This window comes from Lonchura striata, chromosome Z (genome assembly GCF_050655825.1).
Source record: "Lonchura striata isolate lonStrDom1 chromosome Z, ASM5065582v1, whole genome shotgun sequence".
NCBI classification, from domain to species: domain Eukaryota; kingdom Metazoa; phylum Chordata; class Aves; order Passeriformes; family Estrildidae; genus Lonchura; species Lonchura striata.
The window spans coordinates 10,837,807-10,853,843 of NC_140740.1; the positions used below are offsets into that span (position 1 = coordinate 10,837,807).

The window sequence follows — 16,037 nt, forward strand, 5'->3', positions numbered from 1 at the left end:
CGTCGCTTCCCTTCTGCATTCCCGCCTTCTCCTGCGGCTTTGGGACAGCAAGACCGGGAAAAACCTCCAGTGCCTTGTTCAAGCCACACCCAAGAACAGCGGGAGCGACCAAAACCCTTCTCTGAAGCGCGCTCCTTTTCTGCGGCACAGCGTTGGCAGTCCTACGCTCTCCCTTTCAGACGCCCGGCTCGGGCACAACGGATGCGAGCCAGGGGAGGAGCGCACGCGTTCCCCGAGCCCGGCGGAGCCCTCCCAGCCGCGCTCCTTCCCCGTCGGGCCCGCCCGCGCCGCTCGATCGGCCGCGCTCCGCCCGCCCCGCCCCGCCCGGCGCGGGCGGCGGGGCCGCGCCTCGGGCGAGCGGCGCCGCAGCGGCTCGGCAGCGGCGGAGCCCCGGGGAGCCGCGGGGCGCTCCCGGCCCGGCCCGGCCCGGCTCAGCCCTGCTCGGCCCTGCTCGCAGCCACGTCGCGGACTCGTCTCCCCGGCCGAGGCTGCCCAGCTCGCACGCCCAGCTGCCTGGCGGGGCGAAAGAGAGACACTCCAAACGCCAAAGAACCCAGGATCCCCAGCCTCTGCTCCTGCCTGGTTTTATTTTATCGTCTGTCATTATTTCGGGAAAAAAGAATAACCAAAAAACGCATCGCTTCGTTTTTAAGAATTCGTGCCGCGTGTGCAGTTGTTCCCAGCACAACCCCTGATAAACAAAGGAAAAGAGGGAGGGGGCCCGCGTTTTGCAGAAGACATGCGTTCCGTCAGGAAGAGGTGGACGGTGTGCACCATAAGTCTCCTCCTCATCTTCTACAAGACGAAGGAAATAGCACGGACCGAGGAGCGCCAGGAGGGAGCTCTCGCCGGGTAACTCGGGGCGGTCCGAGGGGCGGCTGGGGCCGGGAGCCGCGATGCCAGCGCAGCTCGGCTGCCGGGGGGCCCGGAGGCCGCTGCGGGGCTTGCCGGGGCTCGGCGGCCGTGGGGCGGGTGCGGGTGGACGGGAAAGGACGGGAGCTGCCCTGCTTCCGAGGTCGCCTCTCAGCCGCCGTAACGGGGAAGTTCCACCTGTCCGCAGCTGCCCCGGGGGCCGGGCCGGGGAGCGCCCTGTGTCCCGTTCTCTGGAGCGCCCTGTGTCCCGTTCTCTGGAGCGCCCTGTCCCGTTCTCTGGAGCGCCCTGAGTCCCGTTCTCTGGAGCAGCGTGTGTCCCGTTCTCTGGAGCGCCCTGTGTCCCGTTCTCTGGAGCGCCCTGTCCCGTTCTCTGGAGCGCCCTGTGTCCCGTTCTCTGGAGCGCCCTGTGTCCCGTTCTCTGGAGCGCCCTGTCCCGTTCTCTGGAGCGCCCTGTGTCCCGTTCTCTGGAGCAGCGTGTGTCCCGTTCTCTGGAGCGCCCTGTCCCGTTCTCTGGAGCGCCCTGTGTCCCGTTCTCTGGAGCGCCCTGTCCCGTTCTCTGGAGCGCCCTGTGTCCCGTTCTCTGGAGCGCCCTGTCCCGTTCTCTGGAGCGCCCTGTGTCCCGTTCTCTGGAGCGCCCTGTCCCGTTCTCTGGAGCGCCCTGTCCCGTTCTCTGGAGCGCCCTGTGTCCCGTTCTCTGGAGCGCCCTGTCCCGTTCTCTGGAGCGCCCTGTCCCGTTCTCTGGAGCGCCCTGTGTCCCGTTCTCTGGAGCGCCCTGTCCCGTTCTCTGGAGCGCCCTGTCCCGTTCTCTGGAGCGCCCTGTGTCCCGTTCTCTGGAGCGCCCTGTGTCCCGTTCTCTGGAGCAGCGTGTGTCCCGTTCTCTGGAGCGCCCTGTGTCCCGTTCTCTGGAGCGCCCTGTCCCGTTCTCTGGAGCAGCGTGTGTCCCGTTCTCTGGAGCGCCCTGTGTCCCGTTCTCTGGAGCGCCCTGTGTCCCGTTCTCTGGAGCGCCCTGTCCCGTTCTCTGGAGCGCCCTGTGTCCCGTTCTCTGGAGCGCCCTGTCCCGTTCTCTGGAGCAGCGTGTGTCCCGTTCTCTGGAGCGCCCTGTGTCCCGTTCTCTGGAGCGCCCTGAGTCCCGTTCTCTGGAGCGCCCTGTCCCGTTCTCTGGAGCAGCGTGTGTCCCGTTCTCTGGAGCGCCCTGTCCCGTTCTCTGGAGCGCCCTGTCCCGTTCTCTGGAGCGCCCTGTCCCCTTCTCTGGAGCGCCCTGTGTCCCCTTCTCTGGAGCGCCCTGTCCCGTTCTCTGGAGCAGCGTGTGTCCCGTTCTCTGGAGCGCCCTGTCCCGTTCTCTGGAGCGCCCTGTCCCGTTCTCTGGAGCGCCCTGTCCCGTTCTCTGGAGCGCCCTGTGTCCCGTTCTCTGGAGCGCCCTGTCCCGTTCTCTGGAGCAGCGTGTGTCTCGCTCCTTTCGCAGGCAGGCATGCCGCGGGGCAGGTGAGCGCCTGCTCCCGTCTTTGAAGTTTGCCCGGAAGCTTTGCTTAACATGGCTTTTTATTAAGAATTCTTGCCCTGGGAGAAGCGTGGGTCATCCCCCTTAGCTCTCGAGCTTCCTCCATCGGAAAGTCTGGTCCCTCGCTGAGACCGTCTGCTACGTACTCTCTCTTTGCTGCATGTGGTTGACTCAAAACGAAAGGCAAAGAGTTCTTTGCCATTTTTAGCTTTGCACCTCAGATTTCTCTTTATGTACGTGAGTGCCTGCATTCCTCATTTTTCTCCCGACTTTCAGCTGTTCTCTGGAGGTACTGGGTTCTCAGCCAAGCTGGTTTTTCTATGGAGGTGTATAAGATTTTGGTTTCCCTGGACCAATGCATAAATTTATTGGTTGTTCAATGTAATCAAAAAAAGCTAAGTAAGAAGTCACATTTTCTGTTTGATTGCGCATGTCAGCTTTGGGTAGAATTCTTTCACAGCTGATTTTTGTCCTCTTGTGTAAGCCCTTGCCTTAATTTAAGGAGGAGGTATAAGGGAATTTTAAGTGCCCGTACAGGCCTGGAGGAAGCTGAGGCAATTAGAGCCTACTTGGCCCCAGAGTTAAAGAGAGAAAGCACATCCCTCCTTCTCAGGCCATCTAGTGAGGCAAGGGGACACAGGCAGCTGAGCACAGCTGGGCAGCTGTGGCCCTGGCACAACATGCAGAGGGCAGGGGCAGTCCTCACCTGTGTGTCCAGTATTTGCTTCCTTTGTTATTCAAGCTTTTCACAACTTGCTGGTATCTCTTCCTCTTGTTCAGCCTGGGTGTAACCCGGTTTTTACCACAAAGCTATCTCTATTCTTAGGAGATGTACAGAAGTTTAAAATTTGGGGTTACATCTGTATGAAAACAGAGATGAAAATGAACATGTGAGGCAGAATTGTCACTGATACCCATGTTTCTTAGTATGTACTCCTTCCTCTCAGAATAGGAGGAGCTGATGAAATTATTCAGAAATTACTTTATATAAAGTGTGCAAAGCGAAAAACTGCCTTCAGCTTACTGCACATTGTTTGAGAACTTAAAACTTTACTAAAATGAACTGTTGTTTTAATATTAAATGGAAGGAAACAAGTGTGTTTATTTATAAATATGTGTGTTCCTAACAAACCTTTCAAAATACAGCTGTAATAGCCCTCTGACTAGTTATTTGTGATATATCTATTTCTTTATAAGGGAGACTTCTTGTGCTTTATGATACTACTCACTTTCGCAGTTGAAGTATTTTTTTCTCTTCATAGCCTGTCATCCCATTCACTGAAGCAGAAAAAATAGCCTAAAGATCTATTGCTCATAACTGGTATCTCTATTGATCTTACACTTGCCTTTCTCCTGAATTAGGGGTTTGGGACATTGGGTTGTTTTTGACTGGTCATGTGGGCCAGCAGAGTCAGTTTTCTTTGGGTTGTTTTACTTCCAGAAGTTACAGATGTTTGAGGTGGACCATTTTATGGTTATTGGTGGCACCAGAGAATCCAAAATGTACTGGCTATGTACAGATCCAAATTACATGAGAAACTTTAAACCAGCTGTGCACTTTCATAGAAAAGTGTGCTAGGACAATTACGTCAAATAGATAGTAATGTCCTGTAAAGGTTAAGCAAGTAATGAAACATGGCACGTTATGTGCAGAGTAGCGTTGCTTAAGCAGTCTGATATGGAACATACTTGAAGTCAGTTACCTAATTTAATGAACTATCTTCATGAGAAGATAGTTTTGTTATATGGGTTGAATTGGTCACCAAGGCAAGGTTATCCAAAGTGAAGGCCGACACTGTCAGCTGTAAGTTGCTGCCATAGTATGGCAGCTCTTTAATTACATCAGAGAGGATTTGCAGTGATTCTAGAAGATACAAAATAATCCACATTTCTTTTACTTATTTACACAATGAAGAATTACCTGGAGAAAGTTTTAATTTTTATGTATTGGTTTATGTATTAGTTTATTTAATATTGTTTATTTATTAGTTTATTTAATATTTAATATTAATGAGCATCTAAATGAGCACATTTTTGTCCACAGTAACAACTTTAATGCAAAGTGCCTACGACCTTCTTTCATAAGAACATATTTAACATTTTTTTCAATGTACAATCTGTGTAACTCACTGCAGTTGTAAATGGTGACTATGAAAATCAACCACATTTCAAGTGCTAAGTTGAAGTGTTGGCAATACATTTTATTGCTAAGTTTTGTCACCCGTTTCAGTGTTCAAGTGTGTACTAAATAATATTCAATCTAGAATAAACTAGAGACATCCCTGAAGTATCCTTAGACTGAGAGCTTTATCTGTATGTAATTTGGTCATTTTCCTTTAGATGCATGCACTCAATGCATGTTGAAAACACATGCAGGAATAGATTTATTGTTAATATTATTACAACAATTTTGGAACAGTTTTAGAGAATAAAAAATTTTAATTTAGCTAAAGTCATTAGTTGGATTCTGTCTGTTGGATTTAGGGTCTTCTGCAGCATCCTCCCATGCCTTCAGGTTAGCAGGATTTTGGTAATTTGTGTACAGGTCGTGAACCTAAAGTTGCAGGTTCTTGGTTGATGGCAGCCTTACCTCTGCATCAGTGTGAGATCTGGGGTGCAGGATGTTGGCATGAGGGTGAGGGGGAGCTGCGAGTATTTAGTCTGTTGTATGATTTCCTAATTATTATTGCTTTATATACAGCAGTAATGTTGCTGTGTTTCTTACTAAGGGCACTGATACCATTGTTATCAAAGCTTATAGCCACACAAAAACAAAACTCAGCAATTCTGGAAAGCTTTTAGTCTCACATCTTTACCATTTTGTTCCTTGAAGAGCTGTGGTCAGATATTCTGTTTCCAAGTAAAGTTATTGTTATTGGCAATATTTCAGAGTATGCTTATTTAACAGACAAACACATTTCTGCATATGATTGCCCTGTGCACACCTGACTTATAAGACATTTCTTTGTGGTGAACTTTTACATCCAACAACTTTGATATATTTGTGATAAACGGCCATATTTGAACTCAGGTGAACATTGCTCTGGCATCTGAAAGACTATGGATGATACACTATGGATGATAATGGAAAGATGTGGAGATAAAAATGAGTTTTAGTCGTAACACCTTAAACTGTGCTTGTAATGTTTGGACTTCTCTGTCCCATTTATGTTAGCCTGTTCGCTAATATCACTGCAACTTGTGTTCACCACGTGTTCAGTGGTCATCACCCAAAGCTTACTGTATTTATTTTAAGGTTACCTTGCTAAAAAGTTACAATCATAAGAGACTGATGGACAGAATTATGAACTGGGAAAACGCTCTAAATATAACACTTGATTCTTAGTCTAGTACTAGAAATTTGGAACCTAGAAGAGCAGAATCTGCCTCACAATCATAATGAAGTTTTGTCCAGATTCAAAATTTGGAGTTTATTGTAGTTCTTGTTATGTCTACTCTATTACAAATATAAACAAATTTAAGCTCTTAATTTGCATATTCAGCTATTCCAGATAGCTATGTCATAAATTTTTCCTGTTACAGTTTATTTTCTTTAGAAAGCTCAAAGATAGTTGCTTATTTTTGTTGTGAATAAAAGGATATATTGCTGATGCTTGGGATGTAAATTACTTAAACTAGAGTTAACCTTGACATAATTGTATGTTTTCTATATTGCATTGCAGAGATGGTGAACTGAGTTTGACTAGATCAATGATCAATAGCTCTGATAAAATAATTCGAAAGGGTGGCTCCTCAATCTTCCAACATGCTGCAGAAGGTTGGAAAATCAATCCTTCTTTGGTAATGGAAATAAGGTGAGTTTCTCAAATTAAAAAGCAATTAATTTCACCTTGCCTATAATTATTTTCATTCATGTTGCTTTATAATTTCTTTGGTCTACAAACAGAAATTTGATTTACATTTGCAGGTGAATGTTTTCAAACTGTATCTGCTTAGGTTTCAGTGTTAACTGCAACTGTATGACATTAAGCTTCAAAGTCAAGTCATCCTTCATAAGAATTAATAAAATGTTTTCATCTGGCTGTGACTGTAAGACCTGTGCAATCAATCTCTATTATTCATCCCCATATTTAAGCTGGTTGTCTAGAACTCTTTCACAGTCAGTGGTGAGAAACTGGTGCTTTTAGGATATGATTTTCTCTCATCCTAAAGGTTTGATATAGAACAGGTGAAAGTATTCTAACCATACTACTTTTCCTCCCTTGACTGCAGAGGGAGCTTAGGCAGACCACTGGGATGCAGGAGGCAATAGCTGGGCCATCAAGTGTTGTGAATCCACTTGTGGCTGTGCCTGGTCCATGCTACAGAGCCAGACACTGACAATAACTGTGTCTTAAGCGGTTACCTTTCTTGATGTCAGGCCAAAAAGAGCTGTAGGGTTGTGCTGAGGGGGCAGCCCAGTAGCAGGTTGAGCTGTGTGATAGGTCTGATGTGTCTTTACAGTGGATGTCTGTGCCTTGGGGCCACAGGTGCCTCTGAGTGTGTCATTCGTATCTTCCCCATCTCCATCAGAAGATGGCCCATGAGAGAAGCATGTGGAGCATGGATTGGCATAGTGGAGATCTAGGAGTGTCACATTCTATGAAAAATGAGGGAAAGTAACTATTGTTAACAACAATCACATAGCAGATTAGACTTGATTTCTGAATATTATGATTTTTGAATCTTAATGTGTTCTAATTAACATGAGGTTTCTCTGTGATTTCCCTTTCTACTTTTTTTTTTTTTTTTTTTTTTTACTTAAAGGGACAGTTTACAAACCCCTTAATCAGGCATTGCTTCCAGGTTTAAAAGCATTACTTCTCTGAAGGAGAAATTTAGGGATTTTTTAAATGACTGCTATTTTATGTCCCTAATTCTGAAGCATGCAGAAGATAAAGGTAGCTCAGAAATGTATGTATCTTAAGTTATGGATCCAAAAGTTGGGAGAAAATAGGTTTTTCTACTTGTGAAGTAAGCTGATTTGGAAATGACTGAGTGACTATAAGTAGAGACAATTTTTCTCAGTCATTTTACTGAAAATTTGAGTATCATATTTCAGAACAGATACGCCTTGCTGCTCAAGCCAAACAACAAAAAAGAAAAATATTACAATACCCTTTTGGTTAAAATCGAGAGAAAATTAAGTTTGGGTTTTGCCAATTTTCCACCTGTTCTAAATGCAAAATATTATTCAGACAAAGAGGTAAAACAGTAGAGAATACTGTAGCATTTTTTCATCCTGTTAATACATGTGTATCATTTCAGTCCAGGAGATTAATGAGATTCAAAATAACTTTTTTTCTTTATTGTTTCCAGAGGGGGAAATTTCTCTTATTTAATATATCACCATTGTGTACTAAAGAACCACTTTTATATGTGGGGGTTTTTAAAATATTGTGCAGGGAAGGGGCTCTTTTTTGTCTCATTAGTATTGTGAAGAAAACAGTGTATCTTGTACACTGGTTTAAGTACTAGAAGTAGAGGTTCCACTGAAATTCTTCCATTTTAAGAGTTTCTGTATCAGAGTGGGCATAAAGCTGAGATTATTTAGAAGTCCTTGTTGCCAGTCTTGTTTTCAGAGGCTACCTTAATGAACGATGGGGCAGAAAGTAGGTGTGAACCAGAAAATTATTTTAGATTAATGTGACTTAGGGCCAAAAGTTGACATGAACTCTACAAAAGGAGTCAATGCTACTCGCCAGGTGTAATCTTTCCAGAAATCCTCTTTGTGACATGCATACCACATTCAGTTATGGCTCTCAGTGGTGAAGGAGGTATATCAGGCATTCTTTTCACTGAGGAAGCTGCATGCAACCTCTTATGATGTCTTTCAGTCTGATGTTGACTAAATTAAGTACATCTTTCACTTTTTCAGGTGGTTTGCTATGCACCTTTCTTCCATGTTACAGCAGTAAGAAGCATTTTCGCTGTAGTTTTACACTTACACACTTACCAGGACTAACTTTAAAAGTGTCTAGCAAAGGCATACAGTATTCTTGTGGTTTAACTAACTGCTTAACCCTCCGTAATATGTTACATGCACTGTATAGACTATGAAGATGATTCATTGTTTGTAATTGCAGCTGTTAACGTGAAGAGTGGTTGGTGGTCTTGTGGTGTGACCATAGGAAGTAACAGTAAGAGAGAAACAATAAACAAGCCAGAGCCTGTTGAGTAATGTTTAAAATGTTATCAGTGCTAAGTAGTGGAAAAATAATTTGTAAGCCATTAGTGTCCATTATAAAGATATTTCATAAAACTTATAGTTACCCATAAATGTTTTTGTGTCTTAGATCAGCTTGCCACCCACATTAGCAATTTTCAAATGTAGAAAGTATTTTTTTTGCTTTGTATAAGGACTATTGGTCAGTGATGTGTCAAATCTTGTTGATTGGCATCTAGAATATTGCACTTTGTTATTGCTTTGTTGACTTTGTGGGCATCATCTCTGGCCATTTTATTTTTGCTCTAGTTAAGTGATGTGTCTATCAGCCTCAAAGACCTTAGGAATTCTTGGCAAGGCCAAGCTCAGATAGGAGTCAATGAGTGGTAAATCTTCTTTATCAAGACCCCACAGAAGGATGAAAAGCTTCCAGTGGGTTTCTGGTGCTCTAGAACTTCACAGCCAGAGAAGGTAGTCTGTGGAGTGTAGCAGCCTTCCTGGGAAGACAGCAGCCTTGTGAAGATAATAAGCAGGCTTAAGAAGAAAGAGCTAGACTTCCTGTGATTGAGGTAGAAGTTATGGGTATTACTAGTTACTTGGGACTGTGTGAAATGTGCTGCCATTACCATGACTGGTTCAGTGGGAGACTGATTTTTGCAACTGATGTTACCTTCTCATTGCTGGCAATTTCTTTGAAGGAGAATTGATAATTACTGTGACAAAGGGAAGAAGACTGCTTTTTTGCTCCCTTTTCTGTCTGAGTTATTTCAGTCACGAAGAGGAGTCTACCATCTGCTAAGATTTTATGTCATTGTCCTTTCTACTCTCTGTAGAAATGTGAAGTTTTTTTTTATGCTTATAGAAATAAGGAGACTTCATTTGTAATGAAGGCTATAGTTCAGAAAGTAGAGATGTGGCTGAGATGGTAACAAACCTCCTTAGGAAAGCCTTCCACACAGGACTGATGACAGCACATCTGTGACCTGTGTGAAATTAATCACAGTTGGATGTCTGTGACTTTTTTCTACTTACTTTTAAGTAAATATGTGTATTTATGCTGAAAGGAGAAGAAGATGGTTATGAATTGCAGGAAGGCAAATTTTTAAATGAGTACATTGGGAATGTGTTTATCTCTGTAATATAACAGAGAATATTTCCTGTCAGAAAAGCATGAGAATGTGTAAGATGTCAGCAGCATCTAAAAAAAAAAAAAAGCATCTTCCTCCTTCAAAAGGTTCTGATTATTATCAATTTTTGTCTTACAAGTTAGTGTGAAACAGCTGTGACAAGTCCCTGAGGTGCAAGCATTAAATATGGAACCAGCAATGGAGCACTACAATTGCTCTGAAGCTTTTGGAGCAATGTTCTGAACCCATTTGTACTATTTCTTTCTGATTGTTTTTGTGTCAAAGACATGGAATCCAGGGTTCTCTTGCCTGGTTTAGTCATAATAAACCTCAGGGCGTTTTTGCTTGCTAATCTATCTTACTCTACCTTGCTTATCTTCTTGAAAAGCTGGTATATGGATGAGCTTCCTGTGATAAGCAGTAGTTGAGTCATGGTCTGTTTAAAATCCCTCTTCATTTTGCATGCCCACTCTCGGGTATTACAGCATTTCTGTTTGTGTGGCCTCCATCAGCTGGGAGCTTCTAGAAACCCTTCCAGGGTTATTTGCAGCCAGGTATGTTTTTAACAAATCCAAATTAGGGTTGAACTAGATGGTCTTTCAAGTCCTCTTCCAACACAAACTATACTACAATTCTAAAGGCTGCTTTCCTGGAAGAGCTTTTCTTGAAACTTCCTTTCAGACTAAAGTAAAACCTAGTACAGGTGCAAATAGTTGTGGTCACCACTGGCTCCTCCTCAAGGAACCAACAGGAGGTAGAACTCTAAGTCATGTACAAGACCAAGCTGTGACCTTCTGTTACCACAGAGTTTGGTATTTCATGTTGTTTTTAATAAATATAATAAAAATTAAAAAAAAAAAATTAATAAAAATTATTTACCTGGCAAAAAATCATATTTTAACTAGGCTGTAGTCCCTGGTGATTCTAAAGGCTGAGAGCCACCTTCCAGCTGCAGACTGCAAAGCAGAGTCAGGACTTGCTAGGGGTGGTACTTAAATATTACGGAGATCTGTGTCTGTTTATCAAAGAAAAACAACAGGTCAGCCACTGATTATGACTGTGTTTTTTTGAGTTGTGTAAACATATTCTGAGCAGTGGCTTGGCTACAATTAAGCATGAATCACATCAGTCTCACCTGCCCAGAAAATGGTTCAGGTCACACCCTGACACAGTTTTATGTGTCATAAAAAAACTTGAAAACTACCTCAAATGAAACTCTTTGTTTGCATAGTTTAGCTTTAGGCTGCAAAACATAATTTCTTCAAGGTTTGCCAAAAATAATGCTCTTTCTTCCCTTGGTGGAATTGAGTTTACTTTTGAATTCAATATGCAGTTTGGAGTGGATTAACACTTGTAATTATTTTGTCATGTCTGTTTAATCAGAATAACCTTATTGTCCTGGTTTTGGTACTCTTTGTGGGACAGAGCAGAGGTTTAAAAAAGTTGTTATTACTAATCAGCATCAAGACTGACTGAGACACTCATGTTTGTACACTCAGTATTTGCTATGTCCCTCAGTATTTTTTTCTCCATTATCACTTATGTGAAAATTGGAAGTACTATTGTCGCCATGGTATCAGCGAGTCAGTAGCATGAAGGAACTTAAAACAATATCATGGACTCTGCATTATTAATCATACTACTTTCAGTATTAGAAGGTATCTGGATACAGTCAGATGAATCAACAAAAAATATTTTAATGTTAACATTATTGTGTATCTCATATATAAGGATTCTACGGCGTACTGCAATACCTGTGTGCACATTTAACAAATATGCTAATGACAGCTTCAGATATGAAAACATTTTTAAATATGTAAGAAGATACTAAGATTAGAGATTTCTGACCACCTCAGCATTTGATTGAAAAATAAATTCCATAGACCTTTTGGAAATTGCAGCTGTTTTAAGTGCGTGGCTGAATATCTGATTCTAATTCAAGTACACATGAAATTCTTTGGAGGACTTTTATAAACATATAGATAAATAAGTTTTGAATGTAAGCAACCAAATGAATAATGGAAGCCAATGTGCATTTCCTTTTTTGACACTGTTTGCATAACTTCACTGTCTTCCTCTTGCTTTGAAAAATAATACAGCAGATACTGTGTTCATGCACAGATTGCTAACATGGACAGTTTTAGGCCAATTCTTTCTAGATAACAGGGACTAAAGCAAATCTTCTGGTGATCATGTGACTTCCTGTAGTTGGAAATCTAGTTTCTGTGCATTGCAGATAATTTTTTGAGGTTTTGAGACTCATCAGTGGTCATCCCTTCTCAAGTCAAAGTTCATGTGAAATCCTTGATAGCTTGGCTGATGGTGTTTGTAGCTTTTGATGGATTCAGATTATCCTTTACAGCCCCAGCTGTGGTAACTCTCTTCCTATGTGATGAGTAATTGCAGTAATTTTTAATACTTCTAGATTGGACAATTCTCTCTTTCTTGCTCTTTTTTGTTTTGTATCAATTGATCTATCTGTTGCAGAGTGCCCATGAAGTTAAGCTATCAAACCCAAGGAGATTTAAAGTCCATTAAATTTAAAGGCCAAATTTGAATCTTAATCTTCCTTTTACAGATATATCTTGCCTGGCCTTACTAAAAGCTAAACTAAGGATGTTAAAATTGTCTATCCTGCTTTATATTAATTCCTCATGTGCCTCAGCATAAATTGCCTTTGCTCTGAGACTGTTTGCTTCATATGTGACAGCTGTAACAGATAGCCAAACATATTACAGATATTACTTCTTTTTTTTTTTTTTTGGGCCAACTTTAGGAAATGAGAGGAATTACTTAAAAACCAAATTTATTATGTTTCACTTCTCCTATAGCTTTTAAGATCAGTTCCATGGTGCATATTTGATGTCGTTGGTTGCAAGATTGAGGCATACTCTTCTTTCTTGAGGCAGCAACACAAGAGCTGGCTAGTGAGCATGGATGTTTCTATAGCTCATCCCTTTTAATGTGTGGGGGATTGTTCTACCTTTGTTGCTGTGACTGAATGTTGCAACTGCTAGAATAGCATTTCTAGTTATCTTTTCCTGTTTGGTTGTGCTCTATGGAAGTTCTTCTTTAGAAGCTTAATGTGCAAACAAAATATCCATTTTGTTTTAAATTCTACGTCACCTACTGACAACAGTGATTTTTTTTTTCTTCTTGGTAGACTTGCAGAGGCAAAAGTTTCTAATAGATTTATTATGAACTAAACTCCTTGCTCCAGCTCATCACTCCCTGCCTGTTCCATAAGAGTGTTGTACTTGGTTCAGATCTGATCTTTCTTCAGAAACAAACCTGCTTCACAGATGGACCCAAGCTTGTAGAGCTTCACTCATGTATTGGTTTGAAAAGACAGGTGTCTGTTAAGGAGGGCAGGAGCTTCTCTTGAAATGGAAAATGTAAGCCCCCTCCCTCTGAATTATTATAATTGTAAAATTTTGGGGCTCTTAGGTAAAGATACGGAAGTAGGAATAACAGTTTTTTTATTAGGAAAAATAAAAATGAAGTCATATAAAACAACAGTGACAGAGTCAGATTATGACCTGATGTCTGTTGGTCAGGGTGTTCATAGCAGTCCAATTAAATTGTGGCTGCAGTCCTTCAGAAGTGACAGATACATATATTCCTGTTGAAACAATGACTCTGTAGAAAGGGTCTAGATTTCCTCTGAAGGTCAGTGCTGTTGTAGATGGGCCTGGTCTTTTTCTGGGAATCTAGTGGGAAAAGGCTTATCTTCTGGGATTCTAGTGGGAAAAGGCTGCCTGTGGTATTCTAAATTTCAGATTATACCCAGGTAGGAATGCTTGGCTCCTCCTCCTGTGTGGAGCATCTCACAATCTGATGATGTAATTTTGTCAGTCATACATTGAGACTCAGTGGCCCACTAACAGAAGATACCTCCTTACAGGAAGGATTGGTTGTGGAAAAGATAAAGTGTCCCACTTGGTTTAACAGATGGCAGTAGAAAACACATCTTGCATTTGCAGCCTAAGACATTATCTCCCCCTTATTCTATTACCATCTGCATCATACCTAAATCAATAAACTCTACACAATGAAATCTTCAATACAGTTCTTACTGAAGATTTTCCTGTGGTACACAACGTGTTTCTCTATCTTTCTGCATTACCTAATACTTGTAACTAGGTCTTTGAGCAAAAAACAATCTTAGAGGTGGGTTTTCCTTTGCCTGAGGTGGGACTAATTTAAATACTCTTTCCTAAAATACCTTTCATGTGTACCACAGGGACTTCATCTAATATGTACAAGGATTTAGATTAGGCAGGATTAGCTTTACCCATGGACCCTTGGGTGTTCACCTTTTAGGTGGATTTTGCTAAGTTCATTTTCTAATTTCTGAATGTTTTACTACTAAGTGCTTTTAGGACAGTCTTAAGTAGTTTGCTGTGCTGTTTAACTTTCTTGGCAGCTGGTGGATGATAAGGCATATGATATATCAATTTAGTACTATGTGTTTTGGCCTAGGTGTTTATAAAGTTGCTCTTGAAATGGGTCTTGTTTTCTGACTTGATTCTTTTAGGAGTATTATGTCTCTATAGGACTTGCTTTTTTAGGTTTAAGATGGTGTTTTGGGTAGTAGCATGAGGCACAATGTAGGTTTCTAACTATTTAGTGGTGGCTTCCACAATGGTTAGTACATAGCACTTTCCTTGGCAGATTTAGGGAAGGGTGATGTAGTCAATTTTCTAGGCTTCCCCACACTTACATTTGGAGTACTGCCCACTATACTTCAGGGGCTTCACTCACTTGGTTTGATCTCAGCAGACATCTCACAGTCATGGATAACCTGAGAAATAATGTTTATGGTTAGATCTAACCTTGGATCTCATGCTACCTTACACGTAACATTTCTGCCCTGATGATCTGATTCATCATTGGCCTTTTGAGCTATGAACAACTTCCCCTTATGCTGCCAATCTCAATTTATCTGTGACAGCTCTATTTTTGCAGCCTGATCTGTTTATTTACTGTTTAGGTACTCTTTATTATCCTGAATTTTGGGGGTATCTACATGGTGGACTGTCACAGATAGCTTTTCTACCTGAGTGGCAATGTCTTTCCACTCATTAGCAGCCCAGATTGTTTTTTCTTTTATGCTGCCAGTTGGCCTTTTTGTACCTTTCTAGCTAGCCTTACAGAGTATTGGCTACTATGCATGAATTGGTATAAAGGTATAGCTTTAGCTACTTTACTCTTTTCAGCAATATTCAGAGCCAGCTGAATGGCCTTGAATTCAGTAAGTTGACTTGATCTACTTCCTTTTTCAGTAGCTTGTGCAACCTGTCGTGTGGAGCATCCCTATGATTTGACAGGAACTGTTAGTGAAGAGTGTATTGTGTTTTTTCTGATGGTAGTTGGTTGAATGGTGGATCTTATTCAGGCCGTGTCACTTGTTCTTGCTCTTTTTTGTTAGTGAGACTAAAGTTTTCATTTTCTGGCTAGTTTGTAATTATTTTTAAAATCTCAGGGTGATTTGGGTTTTAGATAGGGGCACACTGTATGGTGAGGGCAATCTGTTTGCTTTATGTGGCGTCAGTGGCATGGTGGGTAAAGGAAGCCTTTCTTTAAAACATCCATCCTCCAGTAGTTGCGGTGTTAGGAGGAGTTTTGCTTCTGTGCCAGTCACTTCTGAGGTGTCTTGAACTCCTTCATAGGCAGCCAAGATTTTCTTTTCTCTGGGAGTGTAATTGACTTTGGACCCTCTGTTAACTTTGGGTCTAGAATTCTGGTGCTTGGCCTCAAGTCTCTTTAGGCACCTTCTGCCACGGGCTCCAGGATAAGCCATTGTGCTCAGCTGCAAAGTAATGCAGATTCATTACTTTTGGTCTTGTCCTGACTGGGCTAAGGGCTATTGCATGAGTGATCTCCAGCTTGATTTGGGTGAAGGCTTATTGCTGTTCAGGGTTTTAGTGAAAATTATTCTTTTTGCAGCTAACCAGATAGAGAGGGCTCGCAATCTGGCTGTACTCAGGGGTATGCATTCTCCAAAAACCTATGGCGCCTAGGAAAGCTTGTGTTTCCTCCTTGCTGGTTAGTGGAGACATTGTGGTGATCTTATTGATGACCTCAGTGGGAATGTGTCGCAGTTTGTTTTACCACTTTATGCCCAGGAGCTGTATCTCTTGGGCAGTTCTTTTGACTTTGCTCTTCTTGATGGTGAAGCCAACTTCTAGTAGAATCTGGATGATCTTTCTTAAATACTTCTACTGCCATGTTCCCTCACATAATGATCTCATTAATACATTGGAGCTTCACTCTTTTCTAGTGCAGCCTGGATCAGTCCATAGCAGATGGTGGAGGTGTGTTTGTACCCTTGGAGCAGTTGTTTCTAGATGAACTTGCAAGCCCCTCTATG

General features: G+C 42.2%; 1 protein-coding gene across 6 annotated transcripts in view; it reads left to right on the top strand.

The window, feature by feature from the left end:
- Nucleotides 1-345: 345 nt before the first annotated feature.
- ST8SIA4 (ST8 alpha-N-acetyl-neuraminide alpha-2,8-sialyltransferase 4) overlaps nt 346-16,037 on the top strand; it is a 58,036-nt gene continuing 42,344 nt past the window's right edge. For 4 of the 6 annotated variants that reach the window (XR_014951441.1, XR_014951442.1, XR_014951443.1 and 1 more), the window contains exons 1-3: nt 354-852; nt 6,055-6,186; nt 8,250-8,285. Coding sequence is in view for 3 of the 6 variants with exons in the window: in XM_085567205.1 (XP_085423331.1) it covers nt 740-852; nt 6,055-6,186; nt 8,250-8,285 (281 nt within the window). In the remaining 3 variants the exon portion in view is untranslated. Of the gene's footprint in view, nt 853-6,054; nt 6,187-8,249; nt 8,286-16,037 lie in introns of all 6 variants that reach the window. The other 2 variants (XM_085567204.1, XM_021543994.3) reach the window with 2 other exon arrangements.